This window comes from Saccostrea echinata, unplaced genomic scaffold (genome assembly GCF_033153115.1).
Source record: "Saccostrea echinata isolate AGI-Se365-2 ecotype Australia unplaced genomic scaffold, CSIRO_AGI_Sech_v1 ptg000009l, whole genome shotgun sequence".
In the NCBI taxonomy this organism is placed as follows: domain Eukaryota; kingdom Metazoa; phylum Mollusca; class Bivalvia; order Ostreida; family Ostreidae; genus Saccostrea; species Saccostrea echinata.
In genome coordinates, this window is record NW_026889758.1 from 2,664,698 (window position 1) to 2,689,015 (window position 24,318).

General features: G+C 34.8%; 1 protein-coding gene across 1 annotated transcript; it reads right to left on the reverse strand.

Annotated features, from left to right (window-relative positions):
• Positions 1 to 247: 247 nt before the first annotated feature.
• LOC133183162 (uncharacterized) lies at positions 248 to 22,731 on the reverse strand. Its single transcript, XM_061318115.1, has 3 exons — positions 22,341 to 22,731; positions 12,848 to 13,073; positions 248 to 1,269 (listed from the first exon to the last, which is right to left on the reverse strand). The coding sequence occupies exons 1-3, from the start codon at positions 22,568 to 22,570 to the stop codon at positions 1,132 to 1,134; spliced, it is 594 nt and encodes a 197-aa protein (XP_061174099.1). The 5' UTR covers positions 22,571 to 22,731; the 3' UTR covers positions 248 to 1,131.
• Positions 22,732 to 24,318: the final 1,587 nt, after the last annotated feature.

The following is a 24,318-nucleotide window of genomic DNA, read 5'->3' on the forward strand; positions in this document are numbered from 1 at the left end:
ATAAATTGTTTGATACACTCCGTGAAAAAAAGACAACCTGTGAAGAATTATTTAGACAAATTCTTTGTTATGTTTATCTTGGAACCTCGTCAAGATTGCTGTAAGAATAAGTTTGTTAGTATAATAGCCCCAGTCTGCTTGTAGACTTGTTTTAGAGAGGAATTCAATTAACAAAAACCCAAATGCTACGATTTCACGGATATAGCCCAACTTCTTAAAATATACTCATGAAATCGGAAACTGTAGAAATAATTCACCAATTTTTTTTATGCATAAAAATTATTTAGAATATCTGCTATTATACAATATCAAAGGTTTTGTAGTACTAATTCTTGCTTGCACGTTCATATGCTGAATACTAGTATTACAAGAATTTTTAAATTGTCCATATAACACTGAATTCAGTATATAAACTGAATTTCATTATAAAAGTTCCTGATAAAACTTTCTGGAGCTATACGTCAGCCATCTGGCCTGGTGTAATATGTTCTGCACGCACTTTGAATTAATCTTCCTTTTCAACAGATATAATCATTCTGTAATTTCTTGTAAATAATGTGCACGTTTGATGAATTTATGAGATGATTTAACAAACAAAGGAAGTTGATCAGATTGCGTCAGTTTATCTAAGTGCAGACTGAGGGAAACAGTTAACGTATACAATTTACGTATTGTGTTCTTTTGCAGGTGTGAAGTTAATTTATATAAAGTGAGAACGTCTGTTAAGCTGTACGAACGCTACCTGTGCTGACAGCTTTTAATCTTAATTCTGAGGTAATGAAGATTAAACTATCTTCCATTAGTTCACCGTTTTAAACCGAATCTCATCAACGGGTAATGGAACACAAAATGATAGATTTTGGCGCTTATTTACAGATTCCGTGAGTATGGCGCCATCAACCTAACCTTAGTCTGTCACGCCATTCTTTCAGCGAAGGTGCATTGTTCACATATTGACGTAAATGTAATCTTTGATCGTGATAGACGACAAATGACATCGGTATTGCATTTATTGAAATATATTCTTCAAAACACTCTTTCCCGTATTTTCCTCACACACACAATTTATACATTGTTTCAGAATTTCGAATGGTTAAATCAAGGGAAATAATTCACAGAAGCCCTTGGGGATCACGTGGCCTGCAACATAGCTTTCTTCATGATATCTGTGATATATGTTAGAAAGTTGTTCCAGGCCTTCTCTACTGCAGGCGTCCATTCTTCACCGATTGCAGGTTTAATTGCATGTATAAATTGTGGAGCTAGCAACTGCAAATAAAAGAAAATACATTTTAAAAGGTACTTCCAGCTGTGGTTAGGTTTGTTATTACTAGATGCAGTGTCTGTATGTACTAGATTACTAGGAATGTACATATATAGATATGATTGAGCACAAACAAGATCAACACCAGGTGTACATCAAAAATTGTAAATATATATGACATATTCGCCTTATTAGTCCCCTACCGGTGAAACCGGAGGGGACTATAGGTTTCCTCTGAGTCTGTCCGTCCGTCTGTCCGTCTGTCTGTCTGTCTGTTCCGTCTGTCTGTCTGTATGTCTGTCAGTCTGTCCCACTTGGTTTTCCGCACTTTTTTCCTAAACGCTTGCACATATTGAGCTGATTTTTGGTATGTGAGTGTATCTTGCTGAGTTACAGATCAAGTTTGCATTTCGTTCCGCTTCATTGATTTTTGACGGAAATACGGCCTTTTCAATTTTTAGGGGTTTTCCGCAATTTTCTTCTAAACGCTTTCAGATATTGAGCTGATCTTTGGTAAGTGACTTAACCTTGATTAGTTATAGATCAAGTTTGCATTTCGTCCCGCTTCATTGATTTTTGACGGAATTATGGCATTTTCAATTCTTAACGGGAACCAGATTACACTTGCCGGTAGTGGACTAGTATTGCTAATGCAATACTCTCAGAATGCTTGTTTCCATCTATTTTCTTTTAAGGCTACACATCTAAAGTAAGACAGCGTATTGTTTCAAAAAAAAAAAAAAAAAAAAAGAAACAAAAAACAAAACAAAAATAAAATAAAATAGAAAAAATAAAACAAGAGGCCCATGGACCACAACGCTCACCTGGATCAATAAGTCCCTGCTGTACTTTATCAGCAGAATTTTTCTATAATATATTCCAATGTAAAACTTTAATCACCCATTCTATCCCCAGGGGTCATGATTTGACCAAACTAGAATCTACACTGCCTGAGGACGCTTCCATATCAATATGACAAATCATTGCTTTCCTGTACTTGAGCAGAAGATTTTTAAAGCCTTTTTCTTATATATCCCTATGTAAAACTTTGATCCCCCACTGTGGTCCACCCTACCCCCTGGGGTCATGATTTGAACAAACTTGAATCTATACTACCAGAGGATGCTTCCATATCAATATGACTTATCATGGCATTACTGTTCTTGAGAAGAAGATTTTTGAAGATTTTTCCCTGTATATTCCCATGAAAAACTTCGATCCCTCATTGTGGCCCCACCCAACCTCCAGAGGTCAAGATTTGAACAAACTTGAATCTACACTATATAATGAAGCTTTCACATGTTTCAACTTTTTTTGGCTCAGGTGGTTGGTTGTTGAGAGGATTTTTAAAAGATGCTACCAAATTCTTACTAATTCTTAATTATATCCCCCTTGAAAAAGGGTATGGTCTTCAATTTGAAGAAATTTGAATCCCTATCATCCAAGGATGCTTTGTAGTAAGTTTGGTTGAAATTGGCCCAGTGGATCTGGAGAAAAATTTAAAAATGTGAAAAGTTTAAAGACGGACAGACGGACGACAGGAAAAAAAATGTGATCAGAAAATCTCACTTTCAGCTCAGGTGATTTAAACAAACAAACAAAAAACAAAAAAACAAAACAAACAAACGAACAAACAAACAACAAAAAATAAAACAAAACAAAAAAAACCATTAAAAAAACATCCAACAAACAAAAAACCCCGCCATTTACAGTATGAAGATATTTTAAAAAGTTCAGATTTTGATAGAAATACATATTACTATGTTTAAAAATGTTCACAATTTCAAGCTACGTAATATTGATTTTATGGCTTGACCAAAACTTTAACAAATACGGTAGTAAAATTCAAATACGTAGTTAGGTCGATTGAAATGTGTTCACAATCAAAGAAACCACCATGTGGTGGTATACCACCGCCATTTTGAATTGTTAACTTTTATAGCTTCTTCTGTGAACGTTGAATATCAAAAAAAAAATATAGAAATTAAAGAACTGTCAGTACAATTTAAAAAAAAATGTTTTACTAGTATTCTTATTTATGGATTTTCTAGCACTGAAATTCCTATCACCATACACAAATAGTTCAATTTTGTAATTTTAGATTAAATCTGTTAAGTTAGTCATGTGACTATAATCCTTATTAAAAAAACATAAACATATCTGTCTGCATCTTCTTTACGAACAGAGCCGGGTGACTAACCTTATTCCTTAAGCTAGTACATATGGTTAATGTCTGTGTGACTGTGCTAGCTCCAGTCACACACACACACATACAAACAAATTTCAGCTATCAAAATATTTTAAGATATAATATACGGTGATTACTAAAAATAATAAATATCCACTGGTTCCAAAAATGTTCATCGAAACAGAGCCCTGAATGAATCGATCGATTTCCGTCCATCTTTGCTATTTCTAAAGTCATCCCTTCTTAGAACATACATTCTTAACAGGGGTAAAGAGCTATCTGTCCATCTTAATCAGTGATAATTATCAGATAACACCGTCTGTCGCCATGTCATATCGATAATAACGTTCTTTCTTGTATTGTTGGCGTGATTTATCCTTAATGAATGTTTTGGTGTCTTCCTTGAACAATGAATATACTTCAGATCAAAGAAGGTTTTTATCAAATGTTAACAAGGTCTTTGTGTTAAAAAAACCTTTTTATCATTCTAAAGCATTTTATCGTTTTAAAAAATGCTTAGGAGAGTTTTACATTGATAACATGACCAGTCTTTGAAACACTGATACCCCCGTATGGCAGCTTATGGCGAAGGTTAAAGTTTATCAAAACCAAGTCAACTCCAAGGTCAAGGTCAAGAGATGAAAAATGTTGTTACCGAAAGAAAGGACTTGCATGTGTCAATAGATATACCTGGTAAATATGAAAACCCAAGCACCAACTGTTCAGAAGTTATGGTCAAGGTTAAAGGTTTTTTAAAAGTGGGTCAAACGCCAAGCTCAGGGTCAAAGGGTCAAAATTAATGGTACACAGGGGAAGACCTTGTCATAAGAAATACGTATGCAAAATATAAAAGCCCTAGCACCAACTGTTCAAAAGTCATGGCGAAAGTAAAAGTTTTGTAAAAGTAGGTCAAACTCCAAGGTCAAGGTAAAAATTGTTGGTATCTAAAGGGAGGTCTTGTCAAAATAAAAATATACCTGTGAAATTTAGACGCCTTATTCCTAACTGTTCAAAGTTAGGGCCCATGTTTCAAAGTTTTTCAAAAGTGTGTCAAACTCCAAAGTCACGGTTACGAGGTCAAAAATATTTATACCCTTGAAAAGGTCTTGTCACAATGGATACACATGTGAAGTATGAAAGCCCTAGCATGGACTATTCAAAAGTTATGGCCAAGGTTAAAGATTGGTAAATTTTTGCAAAAGGGGGTCAAACTCCAAGGTCAAGAGGTCAAATATTTTGGTACCCAAGGGAAGGTCTTGTCACAAGGAATAAACAATTGAAATATAAAAGCCATAGCTCCAACCAATCAAAAGTTATGGGCAAGGTTAACGTTTTGCGGACAGACAGACAGATGGAGGGAAGGGGAAAAACTATATACCCTCGAATCTTCGATTACGGGGTCATAAAAATGCTGTAGTACTATAATAGTGTATTGCTTTGCAAATTCAGAGTTGTCAGCCAACAACAGAAAGCGTAAGCTGATATTAACAATAACCTTATGGAACAATAAAGCTTGCGGCATCAAAAGTCAAGGATACTTCAACATTATAGATTGAAAGAAATGGCACGAGGAAGGTCCTTGGTCCGCTAAGGCTTTGAAGTAAATAAAAAAGTATTGCAAGACCTGATTTCAAATATGAAAACAAATTTAAAAAAATAATAAAAAGGGAATCTCAAACCAATACTTTCATGTATGATCCTGAATTTGACCGAAGATTAACCCTATGGTTATTGATGCTCAGACTGAAGGAAGCCATTTACGAAATACTAAGGATAAAAGCAATGCCTCCAGTATATCAGAAATTGGCAAAATCATTAAAATTTTAAGCACTGGATAAAGTTTCCTTTATGAAATTTAACCGTCTCCCTGGATTAATATGTAACGAATGAGAGCTGATCGTGCATCAGAAACAATGAAACTTGTGATGTCCTGTGAAATAGTTTTGTGATCACTGCGTATGAAGGTGAAACCATCAATCAAAATGCACACAAAGTCATTTAAAAGTGTATCTGAAATGACTCTCAAATTATATGTGATTGAAATACATAGATAATTTGAATGAAAAGTACATAGCAAACATTTAACATAATCTCTATTTAATAAAAATGCGGTGTTGCAGGCAATGGCTATAAATTTAACTCACATGCATTTGACAGAACGCATTAAAGACAATTAAGACTTAGAATTTTACTGTGGCAGGCTTAGATAATTACTCTTATAGGAAACACAATTTACTTTTCTTGACCTTTGTGAATTCCAAAGGATTCCTGATTCTTATGCATTTAATTCATTTAAAATTTAGTGGAAATAACAATTATACGCAATGCAGTAAAACATTTACACAAAGAGTATAGAATTATCTAGGTTCATGGAAGGAAATCTTGGCAAACCAAGGGTTTTCGATCTATTCCTTTTCTCTACAACAGGGAAGAGGAGATAGGAAACCTCTGGCGTGCAAAGATGATATCATTTTTCCTACATTGGTAAAGCTAAACATAGAAAAAAAACTTGGAATGGTCTTATAAGGACTGGAGGGTGGGTGCTTAAACTGGCAGTCCAAGTACGAGTCGACATTACCTCGTTTTCCTTTTAATTAGATTATCATTAATTGGTTTACAAATCTGGGTTAAGAGACAATAATAAATAGATGTAAAAATTATGTAATACTTTCATTTCTTACCAGGTAGAGGTGATATATACGGAGTTTACCGGCTGTTTCATAAGATCACATTATTGCTAAATCCTTGTAAGTTGAAATTAATTAAGTTTCATGAATCGCCCTTCGTACTGTATTTAGAAAATTTACGTTATACAATAAGTTTGAGATTCGTGTATTTATAAACAATAACGCATGTACAACAATTTTGTGGATAAAATTAATATTATTCATTTTAGCAGAGAAGAAGAGCAATATGTTTTAAAATGTGTTTATTGTTTAATTTTTAAAGTAGAAAATGTTAAAGAAGTTTTCTTTAAAGAAAATATAAAATATCAATTTAGGTATTTGAAAGGAAATTGCTCTCTTATACAATGAAGATATCAGAAAAAGACGATAGCCGCTTTATTTGCGACACATTTAATTTTTAATAAGTTTTGACATGTTTTATGAAGAAAATATTCATTTTAATCAGAACACTTTATTTAAAAAGTTATGGCATTTTAACCCTGCGCACTATCTCCAACCTTTAAAGCAGCAATTAATTTTTACAAAAAAATGTTGAGTTCAATCAATAATAACCAAACTATTCTGACTTGGATTTTCACAACTATTTTGGTATACAATAAGTAAATCTAGAACCATTCAGTTTGACAAAAACGTCATTGTGAATGAACATTATGGACAACCCTCGTATATCGAAAAATTGTGTAATAGTAAAAGAAAATATCCTTTTTGCCCCCTTTAGTGTGTGTATGCTTTTCCACAGGCAAATAATTTCAAACTTTGTGAAATTTTTGCAAATTGTCAAGATTTTACATAAAGTATACTTTAAGGTTAAATGAAATATCAAAGAAAATTTTGTTATACATGTAATTGAGATTTCATTTTTTTTGTCTTCATATTTATCACACTACATGTATAGGCATTTCGCTCGCCTTATTCGCCCATCTTCTTGGTAAGCATTAAGCACAACCACGACCCTCTCATTGCAAATTACAACGGATAGCACATTTAATTTGAATTTTCTCTGCTTTTGTTTATCTCCCATGAGTGTACAATTGTTAAGAGATGAGTACCTCCATTAATAATACACTAGCTTTGTATTAAGTATCAGCTTCTGAAAATGGTTTATTAAGGAGGCTGGGGGGTCAACAAATTAACCATCAGATATAACTTAATTTTTAGATATGATATCTTAAGCTGTCAACTATCATTTGGCAAACAAAAATTTCATACATTTTAGTTTTAAAATTTGATCATTTTTGTATATCTTTATATGGAGCTCTTCTTCTAAAGGAGATCAATATAGTTTGAAAATGGCCACAACCACCCAGCCCTCTTAAGACCTTCTCCTTTTCTCGAAGCAAACATTTTACAATATTTCTACAAATAATTAGCCTTAAACTTTCAATTTTTAATAATACTTTGTTTAATCAAACGGACAGATGAATGGTTATTTGAATTGCATATTCTTGTTATTTACCTAGTATTGTTCGTTGATCTTTGCACTGTGTTCAAATTTGACTCAGCATGAAAATCAATGAATCAAACTTTGTTTTTACAGTCTTTGTACAACTGACATGAAGCACGAGATTTACCGATTAAAATTTTCTGTTGCCTTCGAGATTTTGATGAATAAACGTTCATTTAAATGAACAGCACAATGCGATCCTCATCAAATATTTAAAAGGAAGCTGAACTAACCACAGGAATTTTAACGATAACAATCTGGAAGACTGTCACATCGTGGTGGAATGTTTGATTACTCTACAGGACCAGAATCTTCTCAAACAACCTAATTACTTAAGCAATAACTCATGATAACTCAATAACTTATAAAATATAACTCATCAAAGTAGTAAAAATTACCTTCATAAAAACTGGAAATTAAAAGGGTGGTTTTATGAGATTACTAGCAAGCAGCAACGACTCTTGTATCGGTCTTGTAGAGTAGGTTTTCCCCTCTAACCCCATTGGCGGATCCAGAGGGGGTGGGGGTGGGGGTTCCGGGGGGTTGGAACTCCCCCTTTTTATTTTTTGCTGAGTGGAGAAAGCGAGAGAGAAGGAGGATAAAATGTTTTCTGGAATTGATATTTGTACTTAGAACTAACTTATAAGCGTAGTTCAAAACTGCTTGATCGGTTGCTCATATTTCACTTGCAATATCGATAGAGTCCCAGATATTTACCTTCAATATTCCTCCCTTTCAGCGTTTTTATTTATGAGAGAATGGTAGAAAATATTCTACTTATTTTAATATATAAGTAACATGCGGGCTTTAATTTGATATCAGATTCCCGCGATCTTTGGCTATATGTGTACCGTTTTCGGATCGTCTTTTGAAGGAACAAACTTAAGGTATTCAATGTATAACGACCATATGTTGTATCTAATAGATGAATGGTCCTATATTTGTAATTATGGTATCATTTTGATGGTGTTGTGAAATAAAAATACTCCACCAAATTAAAAAAAAAAATTGATTAATGTCAAATTAATTGGACCTTGAATTTTACATTGAAGTCTATGGACAATGCATATGTTATTAAGATACTGTAAAAGTATTTTGAATTTCATAAAAAGGTCTTGGTGAAAATATGCATACAATCTCTCATTATTAAAATATGAAATAAAATTAATCATTTACCACAGATATTTTGACGAAATTAAAATTTTCTTCTTTGCATCAAGGGCAGATAACTCTTCAAAAACTTTAAAAGTGCAAAATGACCAGCTTCTTATTTGTTATCAGTCATGTGAACTTGGTTCATTTCACTTTCATCGTTATCTAGCAATGCAATTTTAACTAGTTTAAAATGATTCAAAATTGTTCAAAATCCCTTCATTATACATTGAATACCTTAATAAGTCATAAAAGGGAATATGCATAAGGCCACAGTAAATTACATGTAATTCTTTGTTTTACATAGGTTTTCAAAAACCTACCTAAAAAGTTTTTCAAATTCTAAAAAAAAATCTTTGTTTTCTTCAGAAATCCTGCAAATCCATTCAATTTTAAGGCTACAGTAGTTTAAAGAATGTCTTTGTTTTTTATTCGGACTGGGAGGGGGGTTACCTTTTCAAAGAAACAAACCACGACCTAAGATCTCTCTGTGTGTGTGTGTGAGGGTGTGTGTGTGTGTGTGTGAATCTATGTTTGAGTGACTGTGTGTGTGTGGGGGGGGGGGGCACCACCCTGGAACCCCCCTTTCAAAAATTGCTGGATCCGCCTCTGACCCCCCCCCCCGAAAACTGGCTCTTAAGCAGGATTTCCCCCATTGAAAATAGGCTCTAGAGTGGGATTTCTCCCACGAAAAATGACTGTAGAGTAGGATTATCCCCAAAGAAATCCTGTATAAGATTCGATAATCCGACTTTGTGTAATAGTTATAGAGTGCGATTTCCGCCAGAGCCAACCCCCCCCCCCCCCCAATAACATATTTCAAGTCTGTACTTATGTAGGAGTGGGAAGGGTGCGACATATTTTCACAAGTATGCCTTCATTAATTTTCCCACACGTGTGCTTTCGCAGTAGCCAGTCACAAAAATTATAAATAAGAAGTATTTGCCTTCAACACTTTATATTTTCAAAATGGCGACCAGTTCAATTGAAACTTACAAAGTATGAAAATTGAAAATATCAAATCTCATTTTTCTCAGTAACTGTCCTACTAATTCTTTTGAGGCTTTAAGTCTTATTCTTTGCACCTGGTAAAACTAGTTTCTTAAATAATTATAATAATAATAATAATAATAAATATGGTACAATGTAATCGGTAGAACAAATTTTTAACTGTAACCATCATGACCATAGAAACGAAACAAAAAGGAGGAATTCTATTTAAAAGCGATTTTTTTTGTCCTATTGTATTTCAAACTACATGTACATAATATTGATGTGTGTCACTCCAAGTTTCTGGTGTTCAAATTAATCTCGGTGGAGATTCGGCTGGGCTAGATATTTGGACTGACGCCCACCGAATCTCGGGACAGTCCTTCATAATTCATGTCTGGGAATTCAGCCCCAACTTCGGCCGGCTATATCAAGAATTATTCACCTAGGCGACACTGTCGTTCGCTTCAATAAAGTCATTTAGTTGTTTAATTAACTCTCTGTCACTATTATTTTCACATTGCTTGCCGTCTAGGCATGTAAATCCCACCATAAAAACATTCACTAAAATCTCCGTTCAAAATATGGCTCCCCTGACGTAATTGTTTATCTCCTCACACTAAAGAGTTCCTCTATGGTCTGTTTTTATTTCTATGAAAAATACTAAAAAGCCACAGTAGAGGTTCAGTATCACATAAAAGAAAACAGACTGTAGGAACTCTTTAGTGCGAGGAGATAAACAATTACGTCAGGGGAGCCATATTTTGAACGGAGATTTTAGTGAATGTTTTTATGGTGGGATTTACATGCCTAGACGGTAAGCAATGTAAAAATAATAGTGACAGAGAGTTAATTAACCAACTAAATGACTTAATTGAAGCGAACGACAGTGTCGCCTGGGTGAATAATTCTTGATATAGCCGGCCGAAGTTGGGGCTGAATTCCCAGACATGAATTATGAAGGACTGTCCCGAGATTCGGTGGGCGTCAGTCCAAATATCTAGCCCAGCCGAATCTCCACCGAGATTAGTGTTCAAATATACAAAATAGCTGCCGTTGCCATGTAACTAAAATTGAGACATGAATTTGTAAAAATTAAAAATTTTTGCGAAACTCTAAGACAGCATTTGCTCTCTGCTTACAAATTTTAAATCCAATATTAAACTGCTGAGATCGAGGAGAAACACTTATGGTATGGCTTCCAAGAGCAGTTTTCCATGTAATGTTTTGTGTTTGGCTTTGGCCTTTTTTTCTTTCTTCCCTTTGAAGAATTACTCGAATCAAATACTCACAAAATGGTATGTGGAACCTATCAAAAATATATTTTAGAATTTTCTCGCACACTCTTTGTAAAAGCACAAATCCATAGAAAAAATATTTGGCCGGTACAGGGCAAACAAATTCTTAAATCTCCAAGAGTGAACTGATAAACATTTAAATATAATTGAAAAAGCAGGTACTGCTGCACTAAGAGAGGTGTTGGTACATCGAGTCTTTGAGGACTAATTTTACAATTTTCTACAAGTTAAAATTTTGAGTTGAGACTCAAAATGATTTGAAATATATATTTTTAGCTTTCATACTAATTTGAACAATTCTTGAGTCAAAAACACACATATTTCTATTAAGAATTAGTTAGCTCTAACATAAACTTTTACCTAAAATATTGTCGATTTGATCTTAGCAGGAATAAAATAGGCGAAATCCTACTCTGAGAAAGAAAGAGTGCAAATTCCGGGGGGAAAGCTGGCTATGGAGGAAATCCTACTACTCTACAACACCACAGAGCTAGGCTAGATCAGCACGAGTACTATTGACTTGTCTTTCAAGTATCAATAGAAGTCTTTATATTTCAATAGCTACGTTTTCGTAGACCCAACATAATTGTCAACATGTGTAGCCTTACCAATCCAGAGAGAGTTGTTCTACAGATAAATACTTACAGTTCTCTTGACCAAACATAACAGTCAACAAATTCTAGAGAGAGTTGTTCTTCAGATAAATACCTACAGTTCTCTTGACCCAACATAACTGTCGACAAATCCACAGAAAGTTTTCTACAGATAAATACCTACAGTTCTCATGACCTAACATAACTGTCGACAAATTCCAGAGAGAGTTGTTCTACGGATAAAGACTAACAGTTCTCTTGACCAAACATAGTTATCGACAATTTCCAAAGAAAGTTGTTCTAATAAGGACTTACAGTTCCCTTGACCCAACATAACTGTCGTCAAATTCCCGAGAGTTGTTCTAATAAAGTCCTTCAGTACCCTATTCACAACATAAATGTCGACAAATTCCCGAGAGAGTTGTTCTTATAAAGACCTACAGTTCTCTAGACCCAACATAACTGTCCACAAATTCCAGAGAAAGACCTATAGTTCCCTAGACTTAACATAACTATCGACAAATTCTAGAGAGAGTTGTTCAATTAAAGACCTACAGTTCACAAGACCCAAGATAACTGTCGACATATTCCTGAGAGAGTTGTTCTACAGTTAAAGACCTACACAAATTCCAGTAAGACATACATTAGAAGTTTAACATTTAGGGTAACATTTACAAAGTACTCTGATGACGTACAGAGAAAATTCTGAGTGAATAAAGAAAACCTACAGGAGCCTCTTTTATTCCGAACATTTTCTAAAACTCGAGAAATACCTATGACATTATTGCTAGAAATCTGACAGTTTGTCAGTGTCTGATATGAACATCGTGTATATTAGTATTTTATACCTAAATACGGTGTCTACGATTAATCCTATCAAATGTGAATTATTGTCAATAACGATGGTGTTAGCCGTAAAATGTTTGATAAATACCATGAGAATAGTGATTATTTTTGTAATGATATTTCATGCAGAATGAGACAACGTGACAGTCAAAAGGACTGTGTAATCCGATGAAAGAGAGAGAGAGAGAGATTTGAATTGAAGTGCTTTTTTTAAATGCCAACGATCGATATTTATGACTGTACACAGACAATTATTGGCAGAGGAAGGAAAACGGATTTTTTAAGCTGAAATTTTCTTAGATTTAGGCGGTAGAGTTTATTCCAGGTAAATGAATAAAGTCACCGTCACTTCAAAAGCCTTTGAATACTTGAAACTTATACCTACGTCAAAATATTCTATTTTGGTGTCAAACATAATGTGTTTCTCTCCCAGGGCCTCCAACATGGAGGTTAATTTTTGTGGGTTGTCCAGACGGGTGATACATTTTTCAATAGTCCCCATGACTCTAAGTCCGTGCTCCCGTAGTCCCACGTTGTGGCGGAGTTCCTCTGAACTCAGTCCTCGGAGAGGGACAAATAAATCTTGTACATCAGGGAATTTCTCAAACAACCTGAAAGGTTAAAAAAGTGTTAATTCTTATAACGCTAAAAAAAATTCTATAGAATTGAAGTTGTTCGTAGTTCATGGATATGTTGACATCGATTTCTGTCCGAATACTGTACGTGTGATATTTTATTTTAGGAATGACTCTAATTCTTGGCCAAATTATTCGCGTATAACCTGGTTTGGGTCAGTTTACGCTTTATAATCCGCGAAGCGGATTATAAAACAGCGTAAACTGACCCAAACCAGGTTATACGCGAATAATTTGGCCAAGAATTAGAGTCATTCCTTATAATTTAATTTTAAAATCATCAAATAACTATGGGTGTAAAATTTCGTTGCTTTTTATTAGTTCAAATTTGCCGCTCAATAATACAACCGTAGTAACGGAAGTACCGGAAGTGATGGGAAGCGAGGGGAGGTAAAAACTGATACATAGGCCTAGCAGCCTTGTTGTTTGTTTACACGTGGTAAGATCGAATTATTGTTTGGTACATTCATTAAATCTGGAATTTTCCATGAATCCCGAGGACTGGAAATGAGAGGATTGTACGGATACAGATGATTCAGCTGGTTGTCAGGGGGGTGTGTCCCCATACCAAACCAGGTTATACAGAAATAATTTGTGTTCCTTTTTGGATATTAACCAATCAGAGGTTAGAATACAAACAAAATTAAATTATTTTAAATTAACTCAGTACTACTTTGTACGAGGGCTGTTCGATAAATTATGTCCTCAACTCTATGACATACATTATAAAAATCATGTGACATTAACCTTGGCTTTCTCTCATAATTGAATCTTTAATAAACTGATAACCGGTTATGTGACCACGTTTCATCGTATAGTTTCATTGTGAGAAGCTGGAAAACAAGGGCTATCCGAGATACTACATTCAAAGTGAATGGTAAAGAATCAGTAAACAAGAGTGAAGTTAGAAGCTTCATTAAAGCTGCTGTAAAACTTGGTAAAAATTCCAAAGAAATATTAACTGAAATATGTGATGTCTACAGCAACCGATGTTTGTCTTATAGACACATGAGCAGGTAGATTTCAATGATCAGAAATGATAAAATAGGCATCAAAGATGAGTACCGTCCTTGGCGACTAGGACTTATCAACCGATGTAATGTTTTCCAAAATTTAACAAATTATGATTGACTTTAAGACGCATAGCAAATTAGTTAGGCATATTTTTGGGGGTAGTTCACACTATTTTAAAGAAACATTTGACACTGAAAAAGCTTAGTACTTAATGGTTACCCTATGTTTTGACAAATGAGTGAAAACGGAAGCGTGTAAGAATATTATTTTGAAAAATAAAAAATCGTAGTTATCTACGTTTATCTGAAATTCTTACAGGTAATGAAACCTGAATCCATTGCTTTGAACCCCAAAGAAAAATTTACAACAAGATGCACTTGACCAGAAAAAAGCAAAGGTCTGGGAAGAGCAAAGAATTGCCAGAGCACAATGAACGTTTTATATGCCGTTTTCGTCAATAGTAGTGGTCTTGTTGTTCAGATTCTTATTCGGGAAGGCCCTTCAATTTCTGGACAAGTCTAGAAACCACAATTGTTGCAAAAAATCAAAAGGTTTATAAGAGGAAGGAACCAGAATCAGGAATCTGCTAGATTAATTTTCTACACAACAGTAGACTATCCCACAGGTCATGAATAGTTAAGGAGTTTTTTTGGATCAACAGAAAGTTAATGTTTTTGTCACACCAACAATATTCGCCAGATCTTTCACCCTTCGACTTGTTTTTTTTTTAACTTGAAAAAACACCTTTCAGAAAGAAGAAAGAAGTCCAGGAAATCATAGGATCTGCCATATTCCAGTATACGAAAGGGATACTCAAAAATGTGTTTTAAAAACAATTAGGAATTGGATAAAAATGTTACAAACATGTGTTTCAATTAAGGGAGAATATTTAAGGGAAATTATTAGGACAAAAACATTGAAAAGCCTTTTTTGTTTCTTTCCGAACACCGAGGACATAATTTATTGAACAGCCCTCGTATCATACTTTTCTCCAATCATATTTAGGCGGCAATTGAAAATAAAGACACAGAAGCCTCAAAATTAATATGAGCCCTGCTAAAATTAGATCACGTACAACAGCTCCGTGCAGTTTCCTGGATTAAACTTAAAGATCCTGAAAGATGACGTATAAGTTCTAACAATGCAGAAATTTAGCTTTGAGCAGGTTTAGTTGATCTGTCAAATGCATACACACTCATACCCCTGATTTTAGCATAAAATGACATTATAATAAAGTACAATGTAAACCCATAAAATACCTTCCAGAATGTTTTCCTTTAATTTTCGCAAAAAGCCTAAAAAACTCTGGTTTAGCCTGATTATCAATATCTTAATTTATTTCATTAACAATGAAGCGTTTTAATAAGAGAAACGAGATGTTATAACACAATAACTACTGCTTTATTTGCTCTGTCTTTTAGAATCTCTTTACGTCTACTCTAGAGTCGCCGAGTAAGGAGCTGATCCTTACGTCGCGGGTTCGAATCCCACTGTGGGACGTGGAGACAGGTCCTTCGGATGAGACCGTATAAACCGAGGTCCCGTGTCGCAGTAGGTGCTGGCACGAAAAAGATCCCTCACTGCTCAATGGCCTTCAGTGCCGAGTATAGGACAAAATTTGCGGCTCTCCACCGGCAAGTGGTGGCGTCTCCATATGAGTGAAAAATTCTCGAGAGGCACGTTAAACAACATACAAACAAACAAACAAAAAATAGAATCTCTTTTAAGACAAAACTAAAAAAAAAAAATAACAAGATGTGTTTGTGAAATTCCGATGCTCCAATATGGCAACTTATGGCGAAGGTTAAAGTTTCTCAAATACAGTTCAAACTCCAAGGTCAAGAGACCAACAATGTTGTTATCCAAAGAAAGGGTCTAGATCAATGGATACACCTGGTAAATATAAAAGCCCAAACACCATCTGTTCAAAATTTATGGTCAAGGTTAATATTTTCTAAAAGTGGGTCAAACTGCAAGGTCAAAGCGTCAAAATTAATGATATGCAGATGAAGTCCTTGTCATAAGAAATGCACATACAAAATATAAATGCCCCAGTACCAACTGTTCAAAAGTTATATGGCGAATGTAAGCTTTTCAAAAGTAGGTCATGAATATACATGTGGAATATGATAGCCCTAGCACCAACTGTTCAAATGTTATGACCAAGGTTAAAGTTAAGTAAATTTTTGCAAAATTGGGCCAAACTCCAGGGTTCTAGGTCAAGAGGTCAAATATGTTGGTACCCAAAGGAAGGTCTTGTCAAAAGCTAATACACGTGAAATAAGAAAACCATAGCTCTAACTAATCACAAGTTATGGGCAATGTTAAAGTTTTTGCGGACAAACAGAGAGACGGACGGACAGGGCAAAACTATATACCCCCGAATTTCAATTACGGGGACATAAGAAGAAAGAAAGAAAGAAAAACAACTCTGAAAGGAAGCGAGATACTAAAAAATAAAATAAAATCATGCTGAATATCAAATACTTTTAGATAAAACTAGGTAAAAAGAGTATTCTTTACATAATTTTTTGCCCGCAGTGGAATTTTTATTTTCTCTGTTATCTGATTTTGTGTTTTTAGATATATGGTGATGTTTGTATGTTAGATACAACTTTAAAGGTGATATGTTAATCTGGGGCTACAAACCATATCGAATAAAATACCAGAAACTTGATAGAGGATTTTAATGTCGATATAAGCTGTTTTATTGACTGGAAGTTTTTTTTTTTAACTTTTAATAAAAACAGAGGCTCATGGGCGACAAATTCACATGAATAGCAATGGCCCTGCTGTTTTTCGTCATCAGAATTTTTTGGGCTCTTTGTGACCCCAGCCTAGCTCCAAAAGATCATCACTTACCCAACTTTTTGTTTGTTATTCCGCAAAAAAACCATTAACCTTGCCCATAACTTTTGATTGGTTGGAGTTTTGGCTTTCGTATTTCACAGGTGTATTTCTTGTGACAAGACTTTCTTTGGGTACCAACATATTTGACCTCTTGACCTTAGAGTTTCACCCACTATTGCTAAATTTTACCAAACTTTAACCTTGGCAATAACTTTTGAACAGTTGATGCAAGGGCTTTTATACTTCACATATGTATTTCTTTTGAGAATACCTTTCATCGGATATAAATATTTTTGTCCTTTTGACCTTGACTTTGGAGTTTGACCCACTTCTGAAAAACTTACACCTTGGTCATAACTTCTGAACAGTTAGTATTAGGGCTTTCTTATTTCGTAGGTGTATTTCTTGTGACAAGACCTTTCCCTGCATACCAACAATTTTGACCCTTTTTTTTTTTTGGAGTTGATCCACTTTTGAAAAACTCTAACCTTGACCATAACCTTTGAACAGTCGGTGCTAGGGCTCTTATATTTCACATGTGTATTTCTTGTGACAAGACCTTCCCTTGAGTATAAACAATTTTGACCTATGGCCGTGGGGTTTGACCTATTTTTGAAAATCTTTAACCTTGGGCATAACTTTTGAACGGTTGATGCCAGGGCTTTCACATGTATATTTCATTTGACAAGATCTTCCTATGGGTAGCAACAGTTTTGACCATTTGACCTTGACCTCGATATTTGACTTACTTTTGAATTTTTTTAACCTTGACCATAACTTTTCAACGGTAAGTGATAGGGCTTTCATTTTCAAAGATATATTCCTTGAGACACAACCTTTCTTTGGGTACCAACAATTTTGACCTCTTGACCTTGGAGTTTGTTTTGCATTTGAGAAACTTTCATCTTTGCCATAAGCTGTCATACGGGGGCATCAGTTGTTTTCTTAAATATTCCAATGTAAAATTTTATCTCCTACTTCTAGGGCCATGATTTGAACAATTTGAATCTGCACTACCTGAGGATGCTTGTATGTTGATCAAGTAGATAAACATTTGAAAGGGTTCACTTGAAACTCCAAGGGTTCACGAGTACTATATTTACAGTAATTTATCAGTTAACTTGTATAGTGCCAGTAAACACAACTTGTATTAGCTGTTATGAAAGTACAATATTTTTATTACCCTGATTGTTTTGTTGATCGATGTCCATTCCCACTTTATCATTTAAAAATAAATGCTAATGTTTAAAGCTTCATTGACAGCGATATTTTAAAAATTAATGTTAATGTTTAAAGCTTCATTGACAGCGATATTTCAAAAAAAATGATTTGTCAGGATGAAACCAAAACAAATTCCCTTTCGCAATGAGAGCGTATTGTATTCCATTTTATTTCAATATAAGAAGAATATAACAATCATAAATTCAGTATATCTTTCCTTCAGCCCTCCCCTCGACCCATCTCCCCCAAGGGAAAAAAGTTATATCACTATGTTATCTAAAATTTTCTCTGCATTTAGCTTTTTTCTTTTTGAAAATTCATCTCTCATATTTAAAACATAAATCTACATGCATCTACGGCATTGGTTAAAAATAATACAAACAAATCTATATTTCCGTACAAAAAAGAGGGAAAGGGAAATTTGTACCGCTCTTAATAGTTCAATAATCATAATCAGTACAAAGTGAGAGCATGCTCCCTCTTCTTTGTTAACAGTCATTATATACACACGAGGACCAGGCGCGGATCCAGGATTTGAAGTTAGAGGGGGCGCAAAAAGTATGCAGGGGGTCTGGGGGCCGCCTTGAGGTCCCCAGTGGGTCCAGGGCGAAGCCCTGGTGGGGGTCCAGGGGGCGAAGCCCCCGGAAGCTCCTGGATTCTAGAGATTTTGTAGGTAAAAATGAGGTTTACCAAGTAGAAATTTTTACATTTTCTCGCCTAAACTATGATTTACGCTAACTTTGACAATTTTAGGGGGGGGGGCGCGCGCCGGGTGCGCCCCCCCTTAAATCCGCCACTGAGGACAATTCTCGGGTCTCGTTACCGTTTCTTCTTTGTTAACAGTCATTATATACACACGAGGACGATTCTCGGGTCTCCCTCGATCGTTACCGTTTCTTCTATGTTAACAGTCATTATATACACACGAGGACGATTCTCGGGTCTCTCTCGTTACCGTTTCTTAATTAAAAATAAAAGAAGAGCCTTCCGTTGAACTTCTATATTTTCTAGTTTCCTTGGTGTCTTGTAGATCACTAAAGTTCAGTGCGAGAGAAGACTAATTACTCATCATACATTGAGATGATGTTTAGTATCGCATCAGATCACGTGACGTGACCCAAGATATCTGATTCCAATGTATCCGATTTTAAAAGCGTTCAAGTTTTTGTCCCAGTGGCTTTGAACTCGCTGATTAACTTAGTTTATTCTCCCCAAAATAGCAGAGGTTTAAATTCTACAATTTCTGAGTGATAGGCAGAAATTCGTCATAATCCTTTTTTTGTAATTCCAAATACATTGCGAAGCTATTTATGATGTTTTGTCTTAAATTGATGGTTGTTTTTCAGTGTACTGTGCTATCCTGGAAATACTAATTCCAGTGTCTAATTAGAGCGTTGACAAAAGCGGTATTTAATGTAAGCCTACCATGATCGTTCAATGTACTTTCATTTCATGTTTGATTTTCATCTCCCCATGCTAAAAAGGAAGCTACATGTAAATTATACTTGTACATGAGAAAAAGAAAACACTTGCTGGGATCTTCAACTCGACATTTCGATATATCGACGACCTATTATCAATCAACAATAGTTACTTCCATTCATATGTCGACTCGATATATCCCATGAGCTTGAAATAAAAGATACCACAGAGTCCGACACATCTGTTTCATATCTAGATATTTTACCAGAAAAAAACGTTAATGGTAAACTAACAACAAAGCTTTATGATAAACGTGATGACTTCAACTTTTCAATCGTCAACTTCCCTCACTTATGTATCAATATACCCTTATCACCTGCATATGGGGTTTATGTCTCTCAGTTGATTCGAGCAAGCTCTACGTATGAACAAATTCTAAAACGAGGCAAACTATTGACAAACAAGTTGATAAAATAAGGATATCAACAGTCTTGTTTGAAGCTGTCATTTCGCAAGTTTTGTGGTCGATACAATGACCTTGTCAGCAAATACAACCTATCATTGAGTCGAATGCTGACTGATGTTTTTCATACTAATTGTTAGGCCATTATTTATACACTTAACTGTCTACGGATTTTTCCGGTTTCTTCCGATCATGAAAAGGAGCACACGGCGGGTGTGACCGGTCGGCAGTGGATGCTCACTTCTCCATGGCAACTGATCCCACCTGTAAATTTTGAGGTCCGTGTTTTTGCTCTGCTCCAAAGGACAAGATAGGCTAAGACCTCTTTTTGGCCCCTGGTTTGGGGTGTCTTTGAGAATGATACAATAGTTTATCAATTAAAAACCTGTTGTCACCCCTGCCTCAAAATGAGTATTGGTTCCAAGTTACGGGATACACAGAGGTCACAGGAAGGTCAGAAAATATGTCAATTTACGAATTTTCTCATTTTATGCAAATTTTCATTAATTTTACAGCACATTTTGGATCAGAAAACATAGAGCACAAGCTTGCCTGTCTACCAAATTTATATATTTCATACACTAGTATCAGGTGCATCTTATGTATAAAAATCTCAGATAGGCAAGCTTGTGCTCTATGTTTCTCGAAGTGAAAAGTGTCTCAAATTTGACGAAATTCGACCAAAATTGAGGAAATTCGGGAAAATATCCTACTTCTGCACCCTCTTGTGGCCTCCGTGTAAGCTTTGAATCAAAATTAGTGCTGGTTTTAAAACAAGCATTATTTTAAGTTCTTAACTACAAACTATCACAATTTTAACTGTGTTCTGATTTTTACATCAAATAAGGGGCCAGATTCGGCCGTTACCATACCTTGTCCTTTGTATCGTTTCATTGGACTTTCGAAATTGAATACTGTTCGTTATCTTCTTATTTCATCTATATATATTGTTCTTAATTCATATCAGTCACTTTGGAATTTGAAATCCATCGTGGTTCTACATAACATAAATATCAAAATGGATTAGAAAAACGAAGAGCTTACGGTCAGGGATGAAAGTTAAAATACAAATGTTTAACTTAGGATGAGATATTAGTTAAAAAAAAAAATCTCACTTTAGTACCCACATCATCCCCGGATGCACCTTTCCATACAAAGTCTGGTCATTAATGGATTTAATGTAACTTAAGATTGAAAGTACTTAAATTAATTGAGACACTAAAGTAACATTTTTATCTTTGTTCGAAACTATAATTCCCCTTAATTTGTTTGCAATTATAATTATTGTTTTTAAGAAAATGGTGTTTTTTGAAAGATTTTTATTTTACTGCAAGTACAGAACAATTTTTGCTAATTTAATCCACATCCTACATCCATTTTCTACCACCACTAAATAAAAATTTTCAAGTTGTTAATTGATGAATTGAACAAGGATGACATTAATAACGTAAGCACATTATAGATTAGTACGTATATCCCTACTGCTCAAGCTAGGCAGAATTTTAATTATCTTTGAATTAGTTCTAAAGTTATCATGGTTTAACATTTGCCTTAATTACTTAACATTAAGTAGAATTCAAATGATCGCCTAGTTTAATTTATAATTTTTTGATTGATGTAAAAATAGCATGTGATTGCGAGCATCTGTGTTGTATAAAAACTGTAGATCTAGGCTTCAACGCTGTCAGGCAGTCGAGTTTGATCTCCAGAAAAAAATTCATTGCCAACTGAACTGTGTACATAGCGAACAGTTAGTATTAAGACAAGTGATTTCCAAACAGTTCCAGCCTCTGTAGAAATTAACAGTACTGATTGTTTCTTACTTCTTATCTTCTGAAAACACACACATTCCTGTCAGTAATTTATTGATGAACGCTCTAATATCGTTATAAGTAATGCTTATAAATAACACAGATTTCTACTGCAGAGAGACGATAAAGAACATTACTACTAGAATCCCCCATATCCAGTTTTAGAACTTTATCTGTTCTTTTTGTTTCAACATGTCAATAAATAATGCTAAAACCTGTGAAAATAGAAGGCACATACATTTGCCCCAAAAAATGTTTAAATGCCATATAGGAAACTTTATTCCAGTGGCTCATAAATTTTAAGTCACTTGAAATTTCCAGTCTCCACGCTTTCATATCAAACTGTCCTTGAGTTTTTTTTAAAACTAGACTATAAACAAATTATGAAAAACTTAGAATAAATACCCCCCCCCCCCAATAAAATAAGATAATAAATAAATAATAATGATAATATTAGCAAACCTGAGAAATGTTATGACTCCGACTTTAGAAATATCCTCCCGGACCACTTCCCAGGTGGATTTAACAAGCTGTTTCTGCTCCTCCGTAAACTCCGCTTCAGTTATTCCGTTAACTTTATACTTCAACTCGATTTCCATCGTGTCGTTTTTCCGGGAATCGATGGGAGGCTTTTCGCGGGAAAGCAAACAGCCCATTGTAAATGTCTGTTCATTATACTGAAGGCTAATCATAAAAGAGTAATTAGGTATCTCCTCCCTCCGTCCTTTGATCACATTTGTATACTATGTTGCACTTAATTATTCAAGGACACATACGGTAAAAAGAATGGTCAGTGTTCGCGAGGTATTTGGCGCACTCCGTACAGCTACTATTCTACCGCGAGGAGTCGACTTGAGCGCCTAACAATCTGATATCGTAATATCGGGAGGGATAAACGTTTTATTGTGAGTGTGATAATAGACAATTTTCCAATAACAGGCGTATTTGACTGTAAAACTATTTATAGTTCATATTAAAATACAGCCATAATGTGCATAATTGAAGTATTGTGGGGGCTGAAGAGGGTGTCCATATACATATAAGAAACGTAACACTCTAAAGGTCCCTAGAATTCAAGTACATCTACCTACATTATTTAATTATTAAGTCGTAATTGATCCTTAGATTTAGACGATTGTACAAATGTTCTTTACAACATTTGATCTGGCACAAATGGCCGATACATAAAGATGATATATGGGACAGCGCATTGATAGGCTGATGTCGCTGATATATCTGCCTACTATGGCGGAGTAAAATGAATTTACATATGTCGATTGCACATAGTGTTTTTCGATAACTTTGAAAAGTTATAGACTGAACGGGACATTTCTCAGATAACGTAAATTGTTCTCAAGACTAAGAGTACATGTAATACTTTATAGTAAATTAGTTAGATAATTGTAACAAGACATGTCATCTAGCACCAAACAGAAATTTATAAATTATACAACAAATTAAAAACAGTTATCAGAAAAAGTCACTTGATTACTATAACTATAATTTAAGGAAAAAACATCAATATTGAAATATGCCGAGGCTTAAATGGTATGTTATTCAAAAATAATATTTTTTGAATAAATAGCAACAAGAGAAACAGGGCGAACTGGAATCAACATAATAATTAGTTTGGTACTCAGAAAGTAGATCTATTTGTCTCTGTCACCAAACTCAACAATACAAAAACTACATAGGGTATTTCTAAGATTCAGGGAATGCACTAATCAAACGATTCAATTCCTTTCCTTTCAAAGATAACATAAAACTGAAAATGGTTTTGAACGTGGAATTTTATCTTCTTTCATATGAAATATGGGGATAACGAACAGTATTCAAGCTCAAAATCCAGTAAAACAATACAAATGGGGAGCAAAGCAAACACAGACCTCCAAAAACATCAAAGGTGGAATCAGGTGCCATGGAGGAGTGAGCATCCCTGCCGACCGGCCACACCCATCGTGTGCTCCTTGTCATGATAGGGGAAAACTTTAAATTCCATAGACAATTCAGTGTGTAAATAATGGCCTAATGATTACTGTGAAAAGCGTCAGTCAGCATTTGACTTAATGATAGGTTGTATTTGCTGACAAGGTCATTGTATCGACCGAAAAACTTGCGAAATGATGATTTCAAACAAAACTGTTGATATCCTTGTTTCATCAGTTAGTTTGTCAATAGCTCGCCTCGTTTTAGAAATTGTTCATACGTAGAATATGCTCTTGCGTTTCGAATCAGCTGGGAGACAAAAACCCCATATGCAGATGATAAGGGTATATTGCTACATAAGTAAGGGAAGCTGACGATTGAAAAATTGAAGTCATCACAGGTTTATCATAAAGCTTTTTTGTTAGGTTACCATTAAAGTCTTTTTTTCTAGTAAAATATCCAAATATGAAACAGATGTGTCAGACTCTGATAATACGTCGTCGATATATCGAAA

Excerpts from the sequence above, each read along its gene's own strand:
- LOC133183162 (XM_061318115.1), bottom strand. The coding sequence starts at position 22,570 with ATGATTAGCCTTCAGTATAATGAACAGACATTTACAATGGGCTGTTTG. Across the intron at positions 13,074-22,340 it reads GGAGTCATAACATTTCTCAG|GTTGTTTGAGAAATTCCCTG; the intron begins GTTTGCTAATAT and ends TTAACCTTTCAG. Across the intron at positions 1,270-12,847 it reads CCAAAATAGAATATTTTGAC|TTGCTAGCTCCACAATTTAT; the intron begins GTAGGTATAAGT and ends TTTTATTTGCAG.